Here is a 17132-nt window from a genome sequence, read left to right as displayed (position 1 = left end):
GTAATTAATTTATATCTACCTTGATGTTGTTCAGTCTTTTTGTTTTGTTAAGCAGAGAGTTCATAAGTATTCCTCTACCTAGTAGTAGCATTAAAAACTTTCTCTCAAGTCTCAACCCTACAAATACATGTATTTTCATATCTGATGTTTGCAGGTTTTAATGCTCACGCTGCAGAACGATCCTCCAACCCTGGAGACTGGGGTTGAGGACAAAGAGATGCTTAAGAAGTATGGGAAATCTTTTAGAAAACTTATATCCTTGTGCCTTCAGAAGGACCCTGCAAAGAGGTAATTTGAATCCTCCTCATTTGTTCACACAAATTAGTAAATCTGTCTCTACGGATCATAAAGAATGCTGAACGGTCTCCATGGATGACCAGAAGTTTCAACAAAACCCTTTAATACTAGAGGCAAACATATTGATTTGAATTGTGTTGTGTACATTACTGAATAGCAGTTCATTGTCTGTCCTTGGTTTGCTCTCTATTTTGTCTCTCTAAAGATGAATCGCAGTCAATAAAAGAAATGCCGCACAGACAAAGTAGGTCTGATTACGCTCAAATAGATACAGATGAGCTAATGCGATCTAGAGGCCATAAATTGCTGCTGGTCTGTTTACTGTGTGTATCAGCGGTCTCATCTGGTCAATACATTGGACATCAGGTAGTAGGGCTCTAGTGGTGTGCGATAATAACTTTATATCATGGTAACATGATAACAATATCTCTATACAATATAAGATATAATATAAATATGTAAGTTAATTTATCGTAAATATAATGATACTATTTTATAATATTGATATTAAGTGTGTGTATATATATATATATATATATATTTCGTTCTACAGAATTGGTTCAAAGTCAGAGTTGGAAACGTTTTGAAAAAAATGTCTTGTATGCCAATTGTATAATATCCAACAAGTGTTATTTTAGGTGTAATTTATGAGATTTGTTGTATTTTGTTGTATTTTGATATCCAATCTTTCTTTGTAAAAGGCATAAAGTTTATCATACTGATTTCAAAGTTAAGGATTCATTAGTTTGAATATACATTGAACCAAACACTATCATAACATCTTTGTTGATAATTCTATATACTTCATTTTTGACAAAACATCCATGTTTCGGTCGTGACTGCACATTTTCGGTAGTGACAGTAATGTTTTGGTAGCGACACATTACAGAATTTTAACTCGCATACTAAACTCGCATACTAAAACTCTACTAAAACATGCTAAAATAATAATGATTTGCATAACTGTTCTAAAATTTTGTTGTAAAATGTTCCCTTTTCTCACTACGAAAACAATGATGTCACTACCGAAACAGTCTCAACCGAAACGTGGTGAAGTTTCAGTAGTGACAATTTTAGATACTTTTGAGCCTAGCTCAAAGATGCTAATCAGCACATGGTTAGCTAGCACAGTTCTGAGCAGTTGTACACAGAAAAAAACAACATTTTTATCGAATAGCACTTAAAAAAACAATGATGTCACAACTGAAACTTCATGACATGTTTTGGTCATGACTGTTTCGATAGTGACAATTTTAGATACTTTTGAGCCTAGCTCAAAGATGGAACTGAACAACCAAGCACAACATAACAATAACAGACAATGGAACTGAACAAAACATAAAGCTTAAATAGACCAATAAATTAAGAAATTAAGAAATTAACATCAGATGAAACAGATGATCAAACAATGAATAATTGAGGAAACTGACAGACACAGGAAACTGAACTAAATATGTACCAAACCCACCCATAATCTACGGAGCTCCGGACATGACATGCAGGAAAAAAATAGTAGGCTAAAACGTGCACACGACTTACTATTTTGTTCCCTCGATTTACTAAAACGTGCGCGCGATTTACTATTTCGTTCCCTCGATTTATAAATCATGCGCATGATTTATAAATCGAGGGAACGAAATAGTAAATCGTGCGCACGATTAAATTTTTTTTCTTGCATGTCATGTGCGGGGCTCCGTAATAAACAGAAACAAAACTAGAATACCCATAACACTTTCATGCATCACTTGGCCAGAGCAAAAAAAATCCTTATTGTCGAGTCGTGAAATATGGACCTGTCTGAAAATGTCAGCATCAACTGCTTTAACTCGACTCTTCTCATCTCCACAGGCCTACTGCAGCCGAGCTTTTGAAATGTAAATTTTTCCAAAAGGCTAAGGTACGGCAGTATACCCTCTCTCTCCATACTTCAAATGCTTTAACCAGTACTTCACAGTGGTCTGTCACTGATATATGTTATGTATTTTTTCCCCTCCTGCCTCTGTTGTAGAATCGAGAGTACTTGATTGAAAAGCTGCTTACTAAAGGACCAAATATAAACCAGAGAGCCAAAAAGGTAACAGTCTAATTCATCCCCACGCATTTTGAGTGTATATTTTCCCACAGGCCAGATGGGTCTCTCTTCTCTCATGTTCAGCAGAGTGCTTTCTATATTGATTAAACAGTGTGGCTGCGTTTGATTGAGGGATCGGAAACCGTAATGATTCTCACAGCAGGACATCTGCCCTTAACACTCAGTGAGTGCTCACTCGTCCACTCAGATACCAAATGCACTTTAACCTATTACTTTAAGAGCCAGTTCATGCATGGACTCTATCGTGACCTCTTCCCCTGAGTGTTAGCTGTTTTCTCTCTGCAATATGATGATGGGTTTGCTCTATCTCTCTGTCTGTCTGTCTGTCTATCTATTTATCTATCTATCTATTTATCTGTCTGTCTGTCATTCTATGTCTGTTTGTTAGTCTTTTGTACCATCTATTGCTCATTCCTTCTGTCTGTCTTTTTTCTCTCTATCTGTATCTATCTGTCTGTCTCTATCATTTAATCTGTATGTCTGTCTGCCTGTCTGTTTTGTTCTTTCTATCGTTTATACTATCTGACTTTCATTCTACCTATCATTCAATCTATCTTTTTATTATTATATGGTAAGGCTGCAACAAACAATTATTTTGATAATCGATTAATTACAAAATTATTAGATTGATTAATCAGCTAATCACCAATTATTTCACTGATTAATCAGTAGGCTTTGATTGATTATTCAGCTTTTGCAGTTAGTTAAAATATTGAGAACAGGTAGAACGTTATAATAACTTTTTAATAAGAGTAAAAATATGAATACGTAATTTGAAAAATGCTCCTCTCTAGAATTCATTTTTCTAACTAACTATTGAGTTTATGGTCATTGAATGCCTTTTCTGAGGTAAATGTAACATTATGTGACATAATGTTTACACATTACAAGCTGATTTATTGGCGTCTTACCGCGGTTGAAACACTGATTACATGAGCGATTACATGAGACATGATTCATTTCAGTAAGTTGTACTATATCTTTCAACATACCTTCTGATGTTCATTCATGTTTATTTCATGCTGCAACTAATAGTAAAGAGGTAGAGATTATCGGTCACGCCACATTAAAGAGCATCAAATGAAATTTATTGTTTGAATGTCATAGTAAAATTTACAGAAGTTAAAAGCTGAGACTTTGTTTCATATCAAAAGTAACCTGCTCTGTCTTGTCTGTTGGCACATTGTCAGTGTCGTCTTTGCTCTGCGTGAGAAAATGGACATGGCGTAAGAACAGTGTCAATTCTGTGAGTCTGAATGCGTGAGAGTTGGTAGCCCTGCATATGACACCTTTTTTTTCCCTTTCAAGGAAAGTTCACTCGGCGCCCATATTGCAATGCCTCCGAGCAGCTATTTCGGGCATCCAAGACCAAGTCCTATCTTTTTGAATGGGGGAATCCTGAAATCTCAAATTAAATGGTGAACTCAGAATTAAATAACATATTTCAAATTAGCATCAAAATCTGACATGAACTGTCCCATAAATGTTGTTTTGTATGCTAAAATAGCATTAAAAAAAGCTTATTTTCCAGGCTAGACGAGCCAATGCGCATGTGCAGTCCTAAGCGTTAGTCTCAGGTTTCTATGGGAACCAGAGATTCTAACGGCAGCTGAAGTGACGCAAAGACTTTATCAATCAGCGATTGGCTCTTTTACTTAGAAGGCGGGACGTATTCTGCCATATTGCGCATTGCAGTTTCTCCCATTCATAAGTAATAGGAGTGAACCGTCTTTCTGTATCTATAGTCTTTGGTTAAACTTTCCCACACTCTACTAGTTCGGCTTTGTTTGCACTCCGAAGCACTGTGTCTTCTTTTATTGGATTGCATCTGGGAGGGCTGCATTTGCCAGGTCTGCGCAACAAAAATAGCCCAAAAATAACCCAATGCAATTTTATCCATTGGGCGGCCAAATTCTCCAGTAGCCCCTCACTGCAGAACACATGAGATCCAGGGGGCAGAGACTAAGGGGTAGGTTAAGGGATATGTAAAGTGGGAGGAGTTAGATCCAGATCCAGGTGGTGGAAATGGGTAGGTTTAGATCCAAGGGGCGGAGACGGGTAGGTTTAGGGATATGTAAAGTGGGAGGAGGTGGATCTAGATCCAACCCCGCCCCCTGGATCTGCAGCGAGGACCATCTCAAATTCTCCACTGAATTTGTACATCTGTGGGTGTTTTGGACAGCTAAAATCATATGTATGGGGGTGGAAATCAACCCTCTGAAAACATTTTTACCCACGGCAACAACTTAAAAAACCGCGGACTTGCCTAAACTGTGCATTACAGTATTGCGCTATAGCACCACTCTGGTCAAATCACTTTATTGCAGGATCATATGAGATCAAAAGTCTATTTGTTGACAATTTTTTATTGTTAACATTGTTGATAATGTTGACTAATCATTTCAGCTCTATCATATGGATTCCTGTGAATTTCAATTCATGTTAGTTTTACTTCTTTACATTCAAATTTTGACTTGCAGTTCTGCATTATATTTGTCACCCCAATTTAAATAAACTTAAAATTCAGGAATTCATTTGGAATCTAAAAAAAAAAAAAGAAATAATCTGAAACTCAACTTAAATAACAATGAGCGTTAACGCTATGTTTGTGATAAGATAATTTGGATGCATGTTTGAATCCAGTTTTATATGTTGACATTACAGTAATAGACCCTCCCCTCAAAATCTGAATGTGTGTGTGGAGTAGTTCTTTACTAAGCAGAACTGTTTTTTAGATAAAATGAACTAATTTAATAATTGATGATCTTTACAATGGATATAATAACACAATTAAGGTGACCTGACTTAGCAAGTGGTATAAAACTCGCTCACGCTCAATGAAAGCATTGTTTCGGTTTGTGACTTTAGCAGACACCAAATGTCTCTGAGCTCTGATGAGCTATGAAGAAAAACAGGCTTTAATGCAGGCAACAGTGTGCTGTGTTTAAACCACCATTTGCATGCCAGACTGTCTGCTGGGTAGGGACAGAGAGGGCCAGCTATCAGCACCCCACACCTCTCGCCCACTAAATGAAGAGAAATGGTGGCTAAAAAGCTCTCCACGTCCATCCATTTAGGAGGATGTACAGAATGTCCCGGTGGAGATGGAAGTAGAGGCTGTGACATTGATGGGCTGAAATGATGGGGGGATGTGGGTGTTTTCAAATGTGGGCTGCCAGTATTGTATAGAGGTGCAGATGACAATAGACAGAATGAGAGAAATACGCTGGCCATATATAGAATATTCACAATGATTTTGCTTGCGATATAAACATTGTGAATATATTGATGTAATTTGAAGTGCTTTTTATTTGGCTGTTCAGTCTGCAGTCCTTCCTCATCTTGCAAGTCACAAGATGTTTTAATAGCATTTCTGATTTAAACTTATTAGTTTATAACTAAATAATTGCATTTAAAGGATTAGTTCACTTCAGAATTAGTTTCCTTATAATTTACTCATCCCCATGTCATTCAAGATGTTTGTCTTTCTTTCTTCAGTCGAAAAGAAATTAAGGTTTTTGAGGAAAACATTCCAGGATTTTTCTCCATATAGTGGACTTCACTGGGGTTCAACGGGATGAAGGTCCAAATGTCAGTTTCAGTGCAGCTTCAAAGAGCTCTACACGATCCCAGCCGAGGAATAAGAGTCTTATCTACCGAAACAATTGGTCATTTTCTAAAAAAAATAAAAATTGTATACTTTTTAACCACAAATGCTCATCTTGGACTGCTCTGCGGTGAGTCACGAATTACGTAATCATGTTAGAAAGGTCACGCGTGACGTAGTTGGAAGTACCACGGTAGGGCGAAAAACATCTAATTTTCTCCTCCAACTTCAAAATTACTTCCGCCTATGTCACACGTGACCTTTCCAACATGATTACGTGATGCGTGGCGCATCGCAGAGCAGTGCAAGACGAGCATTTATTGTTAAAAGTATATAAATTCTTTTTTTTTAAAAAAAAAACAAAACGATTGTTTCGCTGGATAAGACCCTTATTCCTCATCTGGGATCGTGTAGAGTCATTTGAAGCTCCACTGAAACTGACATTTGGACCTTCAACCTGTTGGTAACTGGTGATGTCCACTATATGGAGAAAAATCCTGGAATGTTTTCCTCAAAAACCTTAATTTCTTTTCGACTGAAGAAAGAAAGACATAAACATCTTGGATGACATGGGAGTGAGTAAATTATCAGGAAATTTTATTTCTGAAGTGAATTAATCCTTTAAATGCGTGCAAACTGCCTTGTGGTATGTTTGTAATGGTGTTTTTATGCCAAATGGCTTGCATTCATTAAAAAGGTGTGTTTTGTACTGATAAAGGGATTTATTCCAAAGTAGATGACCGAATGAGAGCACTTAAAAGCTGCTCGGCAGATTACTGTGCAGCCACACAGACAATATTTAGAGTCTGACTTGTAAAGAATAATCACTACAGCAGATCCATTTAGAATTGATTTTGTTGATGTGTAATGGTGTTTTAGTTGTCTGAAGCGCTCTGGGAAAACTAGTCATGCTTTCAGTAATAGACTCTTCTCAATGAATTACAGTATTAATGGGAGGGAGGGAGAAACAGACGTACGGTGTGTTGTCTGGGTGGAACAGAGCCCATGCATACTTGTTAGATTTGACAACAGTTGCAGTCAACCGAGGCGTCGTATTCAGGAAAGGGAACCTCTGGGAAATGTAGGTTTAATTAGAGATCTGAAACATTATTTGTAGTACTTCAGTTGTGTAACTGGAGTAGTTAGTGGGATGGTACAGTAGTGAAACTCATCAGGTGAAGCTGTGTCAACAAACAGCTTTAAGGGACATTCACACTAATCGCTGGAGGTCAGCGGGTCTCTATGTTAGTCAATGGCAGTATCCAACTTTATCAGGTGATGGATCACTGTCTGTCCTCACCGCATTGCGCTGTAGCTCAAAATGTCTCTGGCCCCATCTCAAATGCTGCTCTCAGCCTCTGCACTGCAAAATAATCACACTTTAATCAGTGTTTTTGTCTGGTTTTCCAATAAAACTATTTAAACATCCTTTAAACACAATCAATTTTCTGGAGAAGCAAAATGCACAAGATGTTAAGATCTTTTAACAGAGAATATATCATCACTGTCGGGTGGGAATTTTGTAATTTTTTCCCCCATAAATCATTACTATTGGTCACCCTTTACATTTGTCTGTGGGTGTTAAAAAGTATTAAAAAGAGCTTGTGACTAAACCTCGTAACTCCATTGGATCCTTAAACTGTCGGTAAAACCTCATAACTCGACTCGCTTCTGTCGTGAATGTGTGCACATTTTGCACACATCTCTGCTTGTTTGCAATGCAAGGCTAAATAAAGAACAGTTTGTTTAAATAAGTACAGCTTTTTCTTTACCCGACAAACACTAAACTAAACGCCACCTCCGTAAAAAATGAGATGATGATATTGAGCGAATGCTCTCTGCACATCTTATACGTTCATCAAATAGTTTCACTTCAAATCCGTTAAATCCCAGCGGTTCGTTGGCAAAAAATGCTAAACACCACTTCCCTTTGTCAGCCAAAGCCTCTAAATGCACAGAAGAACCAATCGGAAGGCACAAATCGAATCATATGATTTCAAGATGAATGACGGTGTACGTATGAGCTGGTTTTCAATTGCCAAGCTGCAATTTTTTATCATGTTTTGTCCATCGTTACAGTGGCAATGACAGGATTTCATGAGTAGCAAGTAAACACAACAGTGTTCATTTTGCTGTTGTAAAACTGACAGAAACGGACATCTTGTTGTCCAAAGAGGTGGACTTAGAGGTGTTTGCAAAAAAAACAAAAAAAAACAACAACACAAAAAAGTTACATTTTTGAAAATAAGACATTTCAATAACTGACTAATAACATTTTCATTGCCATGAAAGTGAAATTACTGAACCTAAACATTTAGGAGCCAGGTAAAAAATGCTCATTTAAAAGAAAACATGTAAGACGGACTCTTCATATATTCATTCATTCATATATATAATATAATATAATAAATATAATATATATATATATATATATATATATATAATATATGTCTTAAATAGCCTGTGTGATGTGGCCGTTCTAATGACAGACAACACACGCATGTCCGAAATTCACTGGTCAAAAGTCCATTTGAGCTTGATTTTTGTAAAATGTTAATAATATAAGACACATGCAAGTGTCTGAACATATATAAAGCCACAATAGCAACTTTGACAACAGTGTTTAAAAATATAGTTTATTCCATTTCCTGAAAAGTAGCAGTTTTAGACATACAAGGTTTCCACCCAACAGCGACGATATCTTAAATTAAGCTTTTTAAACCCTATTGGCAACTTTCTTGTTTTAAAGTTGGCATTGGGATGTATATCAGAGTGAAATGGCTATTTGAACAAGTTAAAATGTAGAGGGGGCTTTTTTTTTGTCCATGGGGAATTGATTGGATAGTTGTGGTTTGCTATTGGTGGATCTCATGTGAGTGACAGGTTGCCCCGCCCTCACACCAGTAAACACGTTATCAGAGAAAAACTAAACACTCACATAGCTACTTTATAACCTGTAAGTTGATTAAAAAACCTAATGTGATTCACTTACTGCTTCAGATGTGGCCGTTCTAATGACAGACAGAACACGCATGTCCGAAATTCTCCAAAATTCACTTTGACTCCATTTGAGCTTGATTTTGGTAAAATGTTAATAATATAAGACACATTCAATTGTCTGAACATATATAAAGCCACAATAGCATCTTTGACAACACAGTGTTTAAAAATACATCGTTTTTTCTATTTCCTAAAAAGTAGCAGTTTTGGACATACAAGGTTTCTGTCTGACAGCGACTGTATCTTAAATTAAGCTTTTTAAACACTCTTGGCAACTTTCTTGTTTTAAAGTCGCCATGACTTCCATATTGTGACAGATATCCAAGTGAATCGGCTTCTTGAACAAGATAAAATGTAGGGTGGGACTTGATTTTGTTCATGGGGAATTGATTGGATGGTTGTGGTTTGCTATTGGTCGATCTCATGTAAGTGACAGGTTGTCCCGCCCTCACGCCAGTAAACACATCATCAGAGAAGAGAAGCGATGTCGCTGCAAAACGAAGAGAAAGGTATTTTGATTAAAGATTACGAGGACACATAAATTTAAAAAATTATGTGCACGGATAAATTATTTATAATAAATACTGCAAAATTCCATTAAAAATATTATCAGTTTTGATTTGATGGTGACTTTAAGTATATATGTAACAAAATGGAGTTTATCCTTTAAAAAGAATTAAAAAAAAAAACCTATTCTTTGAAAACAAGTTTTAATATATTACACTTAAAATACTTAAAGAAAGATTAAATTAATAATAAATATTGTTTTTAGGATGTTTAGATCATTTGTCCACAAATTAAGATAGAACTACTGATTCATTTACTTATTTAATCATTAATGACCAAACTATTTCCAGATAATCAACATTTTTCATATCAAAATGTTTGGGAAATGATTTATTATAATTCAAAAGTTTGAGATCAGTAAGATTTTTAATGTATTTGAAAGAAATACATGCTCACTAAGGCTGCATTTACTGGATTAAATACAGTAAAAACAGTTATATTGTCAAATATTATTACAATTTAAAATAACTGTTTTCTATTTGAATATATTTTAAAATTTAAATTTAAATTTATTAATATTCCTGTAAATTTTCAGCATGATTACTCCTGTCTTCAGTGCTGATTTCCTGCTTAAACATTTCTGATTATTATCAATGTGGAAGACAGTTGTGCTGCTTAATATTTTTGTGGAAATTCCTTGATGAACAGAAAGTTTGTGTACTGCCTGCAGAGGGAGCGTTTTTCAGGTTTTGGACACGGCCACGGTGTGAAACCGGAGTGCAGCGCACTAAAAATGTGAATTATGAAATTGAATCACGGTCCTCATGAATATTCTGATGAAGGATGTGTCAGTGTCAGCAGTGTGTGCATGTCCTTTCTGTCACCTGGTGTCTGTCCTCATTGCTGATGTGTTTGTGTGCTATTGCGACCCTGCCTCACTCCCACATTATGTATCCAGTCAGCATAGCTGTAGCCCGAGGAGAGAGAGACGGCCGGGAAAGATGCTGTCATGTAAGGACTCTCTGACCTGAACAACTCCTGACAAACACCATTTCTCTTCCCTACCTCACTTCCTCTCTCTCTCTCTCTCTCTGTTGTATTCTTTCATCTCTCTGTCTCTACATGGCTGTCTGCCTCACTCTGTCTTTGTCATTCTCTTTCTTTCTGTGCGTCTTTCTTTCTCCTCTGCGCTCCTTACTGTGAGGACTTGAATATTAGCAGCTGCGGTTCTGTTCAGGACACTGAGGAGAGAATCAGTATTTGACCTTGGAATTTCAAAGCGTTCCTTCAGTGACGTCCACTTGAGCGATACAGATTTAAGCAGCATTGTGAAAATCATGATGATTTTAATGTGTTCTTCATTTGGCCTTTGAGTTTTCTAAAGACATTGTCATTAGAAAAATTAACCATTAAACTAATCATTTTCAAAAATAAATTCAAACCTTTTTTGAAGGTAAAAATATTTTTTGACAAATATAATACTTTTTTTAAAACACAAATATTTGACTCCATTTGACCTGGAAAAAGCTTTGACCTTGACTCTGATATTTCCTGTTTCCTGTGTCAGTTTCCTGCATGTTGCATGACTACGCTTTGACTGATTTGACAGCAAACAGTTTTTTTAAGCATTAATATTTTAAAACGTATAATAATAATAATAAACATATAGTAAAAATCATGTTAAAAAATATATAAACTGTTTACTATAAATTGTAAATAGTAAAAACTATGATTTCTTGTTTTATTGTTTTTTTTTTTTTGTCTTTTTTTTAAGTTGTAAACATCAAAGAAGAGATTCAATTAATTTTCTGTATGGATTTTGAAGTATTTCTAATATGGATTTATGTATATATATATATATATATATATATATATATATATATATATATATATATATATATAATTAATCTTTATATTAAACTTAAAGAATAAAGAAAAAAAACTCATTGAAATGCTATATAAATTCGCACATATATATATATAATTATATACACACACATAGTGCTCAGTGTAAATGAGTACACCCCCTTTGAAAAGTAACACTTTAAACAATATCTCAATGAACACAAAAACAATTTTTAAAAAATGTTGACAAGACTAAGTTTAATATAACATCTGTTTAACTTATAACATGAAAGTAAGGTTAATAATATAACTTAGATTACACATTTTTCAGTTTTACTCAAATTAGGGTGACAGCACCAAGTCTTCTAGGCATGGAATGAACAAGTTGGCGACATTTTGCAACATCTATCTTTCCATTCTTCAAGAATGACCTCTTTTAGAGACTGGATGCTGGATGGAGAGTGATGCTCAACTTATCTCTTCAGAATTCCCCATAGGTGTTCGATTGGGTTCAGATCAGGATCCAATGAATCACTTTCACCCTGTTCTTCTTCAGAAATCCAACAGTGGCCTTAGATGTGTGTTTAGGATCATTGTCATGTTGGAAAAGTGCACGGAGTGATGGTAGCATCTTCTCTTTCAGTATAGAGCAGTACATCTCCCCGACAGCAGCAGCACTCATGCAGCCCCACATAAGGACACTGCCACCACCATGTTTCACTGTAGGCACCATGCCTTTTTCTTTGTATTCCTCACCTTTGCGACGCCATATAGTTTTGAAGCCATCAGTTCCAAAAACATTTATCTTGGTCTCATCCCTCCAGAGTATAGAGTCCCAGTAGTCTTCATCTTTGTCAGCATGGGCCCTGGCAAACTCTAGGCGGGCTTTTTTGTGGCTGGGCTTTAGGAGAGGCTTCTTTCATGGACGGCACCCATGCATGCCATTCCTCTGCAGTGTACGCCGTATTGTGTCATGGGAAATAGTCACCCCAGTTTGGCTTTCTACTTCTTTAGATAACTGCAGTGAACTTGCATGCCGATTTTCTTCAACCCTTCTCATCAGAAGACGCTCCTGTCGAGGTGTTAACGTCCGTGGACGACCTGGACGTCTCTGTGAGATGGTTGCAGTTCCATCTTTTTAAAATTTCAGTATTCTGACTGATAAGCAAAGCTTTGCTGATCTTCTTGTAGCCTTCACCTTTCTAGTGTAAAGAATTTTTTTTTTTTCTCAGGTCTTGTGACATTTCTCTTCCATGTGGTGCCATTGCTGACAGCATGAAATGGGACAGGGTTTTAACACCCTTTTATAGTCAACTGTCTGCTGGACACCTGTGTAATGAAGAATTAGACTCACCTGTGGTTGAATTCTTGTTAAATTAGACATTTGTAGTCTAAAATTTAGCTTTGCTCCAGAGACTTTCAGTGGGGTGTACTCATTTTTGCATCACCCTAATTTGAGTAAAACTGAAAAATGTGTAATCTAAGTTATATTATTAACCTTACTTTCATGTTACAAGTTAAACAGATGTTATATAAAACTTAGTCTTGTCAACATTTTGGAATTTTTTTTTTTTTGTGTTCATTGAGATTTGTTTAAAATGTTTCTTTTCAAAGGGGGTGTACTCATTTACGCTGAGCACTGTATATATATATATATATATATTTTTTTAAACATATATAAATAATGAACATATATATGTATATATATTATATTTTTTTTAAACCTATATAAATAATGAACATATTAAAAATAATGAAAAATAATATTTTAAAACTGCTGCACTATAAATTGTAAATAGTAAAAGATGCTTTCATTATCACGTTTTGTTTTTTACACACACACACACACACACACACACACACACACACACACATATATATATATATATATATATATATATATATATATATATATATATATATATAAAATAACCTTGAATATTTTATTTATCGTATTTGTTGAATCTGCTGCCTCATATTTGATCAATTTGATGTTCCTGGAGCAAAGCTATCATAGAAGAAAGTCAAGATAATGTTATTGTGACCAGAGATAAGGTCTTATCACTTATACCTGTAATAAGATTACATTTTAAAGCACTGTATATATATATATATATATATATATATATATATATATATTTTTTTTTTTTTAAACATATATAAATAATGAACATATATATGTATATATATTATATTTTTTTTAAACCTATATAAATAATGAACATATTAAAAATAATGAAAAATAATATTTTAAAACTGCTGCACTATAAATTGTAAATAGTAAAAGATGCTTTCATTATCACGTTTTGTTTTTTACACACACACACACACACACACATATATATATATATATATATATATATATATATAAAATAACCTTGAATATTTTATTTATCGTATTTGTTGAATCTGCTGCCTCATATTTGATCAATTTGATGTTCCTGGAGCAAAGCTATCATAGAAGAAAGTCAAGATAATGTTATTGTGACCAGAGATAAGGTCTTATCACTTATACCTGTAATAAGATTACATTTTAAATCTGTATACTTCTTCTGTCTACCAAGTGAAGTTCAGTGTTGTAGTTTGTGTCCAGTAGGGGGCGCAGTAGCTCGCTGGTTTGACTCTCAGATGACTTGCAGTCTCTGCAGTGGACGCATGTGTTGACTCTCGTGGTGGAGAACATTATTTTGAGTTATTTTCAGTTGAAATTTTAATAATCTTTTGTTATTGATTGCTGAGTTATACCTGGTGCTGAATTAAAGATGTAAATCAGATTATCTTGCTATAAAACCATCTTTATTTCTCTCTTCTCATTTCAGTCAGAATAAACAAAGCTTTAATGGCTCGACTGTAAACATTTACTGTATTGCCAAAGCATATAAAGTAAGTATACAGTAGTGCAGAAAATACGGTGACGTAAATAGAGAAAGAACAGAGTACAGTGTGAATTATATTTAGATACTAAAATGATGTACTTTGGTTATGTTTTTCTCTTGCAGCATTGTAATGATTTGTTTTGTGTAATTGAATGTCTGCGTCACAACACTCGATTGCACATTACATTTTCTAAGAGAGCAATTTACCACTGGGTATTTGAGCTTACATAATGTCCCTAAATGACAGCGAGTGTGTGTTCAAGAGCTCTGTGCCGCTGACCCACTCGTGTTATTCATAAGCACACAGCCCGCAGGTGTAGTTTGTCATCATCATGCGCTCATGTTTATTTGTTGCTTTGTTTATCTATGTGTTATTTTGAAGGATCCAGAGCAGAGGAAGCTGCACACAGAGAAGGATGCTGGGAGACGGGTACATGTTATCTCACTCGCCAAACGCTTACTTAGTGCTTTTCGCCTCTAGATGTACTTGTGTCTGTGTGTGCTGTTTTTCACCTCTGCTGAGTAAATCTCCTGGAAGACAATGTGTCTTTGTGTCAGGACAGGGCGTCTGGATGTCTGTGTAGTGGGTTGAGGCCGTGTTGACTGGATTTCTCGATCAGGCCAATATGATTTTGTCACTAACTTCAGAAAGCATCATTGATTGCATGCTGTCGGATATCCACAGTCTAGTGCATCATATTTCACAGACGTCCAGAGGATTTAAGGTCTTCTGTGCCTTTTTGATAGAGTTATCGCTGGTTCTGGGATTAAAGGGAAGGAACTAGCTATAACTCTTCTAGTCTTGTGTGGAACCAGACTTTGAACCTCCCACCAGAGGACACCATGTGACAGACATGAAAAGCGTCCAGCTACAGTTTGTTTGATTTGATGTGCTATTTAGGGGAAGGTGGAAACAATAATAGGGATGGGTGATATATAGGTTAAAACAATACTGATGGTATACATTTACTTTTTTGAGTGTTTTTTTCCCAGCGTTTTCTGGAAAAAAAAAGTAAACAAACATTTATTTAATTTGTGATGGGTCTACAATTACTTCGACAATTGACAAGAAGCACTATTATTTTTCCATTAAAAAGGGTATATTGTGAATATAAATACATAAGTATTATATATGTAATATATAATATTTATGTATATAAATATATAATACATATTCATGATATATAATATTTTTAAATATATATTTTTAATTATTCATTAAGGATATAAAAAAACTATTCAAATTGGCTAATACTTTGAAAATTGTCAGAAGAACCATTATTATTTTTAATATATATTTTTAAGATTTTTTTATGGAGCTATATATATCCCATCTCTACACAATAACAAAAAAAAGAAGAAATTATCAAAAAATGTTTGTAGAGAACTTCTTCCTGTCCAAAAGTAATAAATACCAATTATTTCAAAATATAAATGGTAGTGCTGTCAAATTGATTAATCACGATTAATCACATATAACATAAAAGTTTACATAATATATGTGTAATATATGTTTATTATTATATTTACATATATTACATATATTATTATATATAATATGTACACACACACACACATGTGTGTGTGTGTATATATAATATATATATATATATATATATATATATATATATGTTCACACACACACACACACACACACACAGACATTTATATAATATATATAAATATAATAATATATATTATGTAAACACAAAGTTTTATGTTAGTTGCAATTAATCGATTTGACAATACTATTATTTATTTGACAAACTTTAGCAAGTGACTACTTCTTCCTCAAAAGTGTTCATTTTATCAACCTGGTACCTTTCTAAATATGACTTGGTTTCCTGGCGGACAGATAGTAAAACCTGTGTACACTTATTCCCGGAAATTGTGTAAAGCCAGCCGATCAGATTAGGGGTTGCCAGACCAAGAAAAGGCTTGTCTAAATGACAGGAATTTAGGGATCTTGTTGAGCAAAATTGCATCTTTTCAGGAGTTGAGCTGATCCCCTGGTTTGCCGTACATCGATGGATGTTCAGATCTTGTGGGCCAGATTAAATCTTTTGAAAGATGTGTCTTGCTTAAGAGAACAGATTGTGGGATATTTCAGCACTGGTTACAGCCACAGAGCAGGCCTCAAACGTCTGGCCTTTTTGTTCAAGTTAGGGCCTGGAGATGAATTAAAGCTCACTTCACTGACCCAGAGAAATAAGCCCTGTAAGCTCAGCACAGACTATATCTGACAAACTCAACCCCTGCTGATATCGAGGCGTGACGCTGTAGAGCACAACCGTAGGGTTCTGAAAGTACAAATGCCATTCATTTACTCCATAGAGAAATTGATTTTTAACAATCATTTGTAAACATACTAAGTTGGACCTAGCATGAGCTCTGAAGTTGTTAAACAATGATATGCTTCTGTAGGAAAAAGTCAGTGTGATTTTAGCTAAATGTAATAATATTGTTTAAAAAATTTAGTTTGAAATATATATATATATATATATATATATATAAAACTTAATTTCTGATTTTCATATTTTTTGCTTCAAATGAAAGGTTGTAATATGCTTCATCTCAGAGCTGGTTGGTTTGGTTCAAGAACTCTTTATTTATGTTTTGAAATGCTTATGGAGAAAACGAATGAGATAAATACTTTCAGCGCCACGTCTGCTGGAAAAGTGTACAGTAACTGTTGTGAGTTTGACAGCGTGTCCCATTCACACCCGCAGGTCAGAAGGGTTCCGGGGTCGAGTGGTCACCTGCACAAGACCGAGGATGGAGACTGGGAATGGAGTGATGATGAAATGGATGAGAAAAGTGAAGAGGGGAAGGCTGCTGTCAATCACGGAAGGGTAAGCGTGGCCTAGTAGGATGCCAAATGATCATTCTTAAAGGGATAGTTCACCTA

General features: G+C 35.1%; 1 protein-coding gene and 1 long non-coding RNA gene across 4 annotated transcripts in view; one reads left to right on the top strand and one right to left on the bottom strand.

The window, feature by feature from the left end:
* LOC127518482 (uncharacterized) overlaps positions 1-17132 on the bottom strand; it is a 241839-nt gene that overhangs the window by 134272 nt on the left and 90435 nt on the right. The gene's annotated exons all lie outside the window — the stretch shown is intronic.
* stk39 (serine threonine kinase 39) overlaps positions 1-17132 on the top strand; it is a 75985-nt gene that overhangs the window by 19760 nt on the left and 39093 nt on the right. For 2 of the 3 annotated variants that reach the window (XM_051905167.1, XM_051905169.1), the window contains exons 8-12: positions 155-288; positions 2146-2194; positions 2306-2371; positions 14607-14654; positions 16954-17076. In XM_051905167.1, the coding sequence (XP_051761127.1) occupies positions 155-288; positions 2146-2194; positions 2306-2371; positions 14607-14654; positions 16954-17076 (420 nt within the window). The remainder of the gene's footprint in view (positions 1-154; positions 289-2145; positions 2195-2305; positions 2372-14606; positions 14655-16953; positions 17077-17132) is intronic. The other variant, XM_051905168.1, reaches the window with a different exon arrangement.

The sequence above is a fragment of the Ctenopharyngodon idella genome, chromosome 9 (assembly GCF_019924925.1).
Source record: "Ctenopharyngodon idella isolate HZGC_01 chromosome 9, HZGC01, whole genome shotgun sequence".
NCBI classification, from domain to species: domain Eukaryota; kingdom Metazoa; phylum Chordata; class Actinopteri; order Cypriniformes; family Xenocyprididae; genus Ctenopharyngodon; species Ctenopharyngodon idella.
This window is presented reverse-complemented; position numbering and strand designations above follow the sequence as displayed.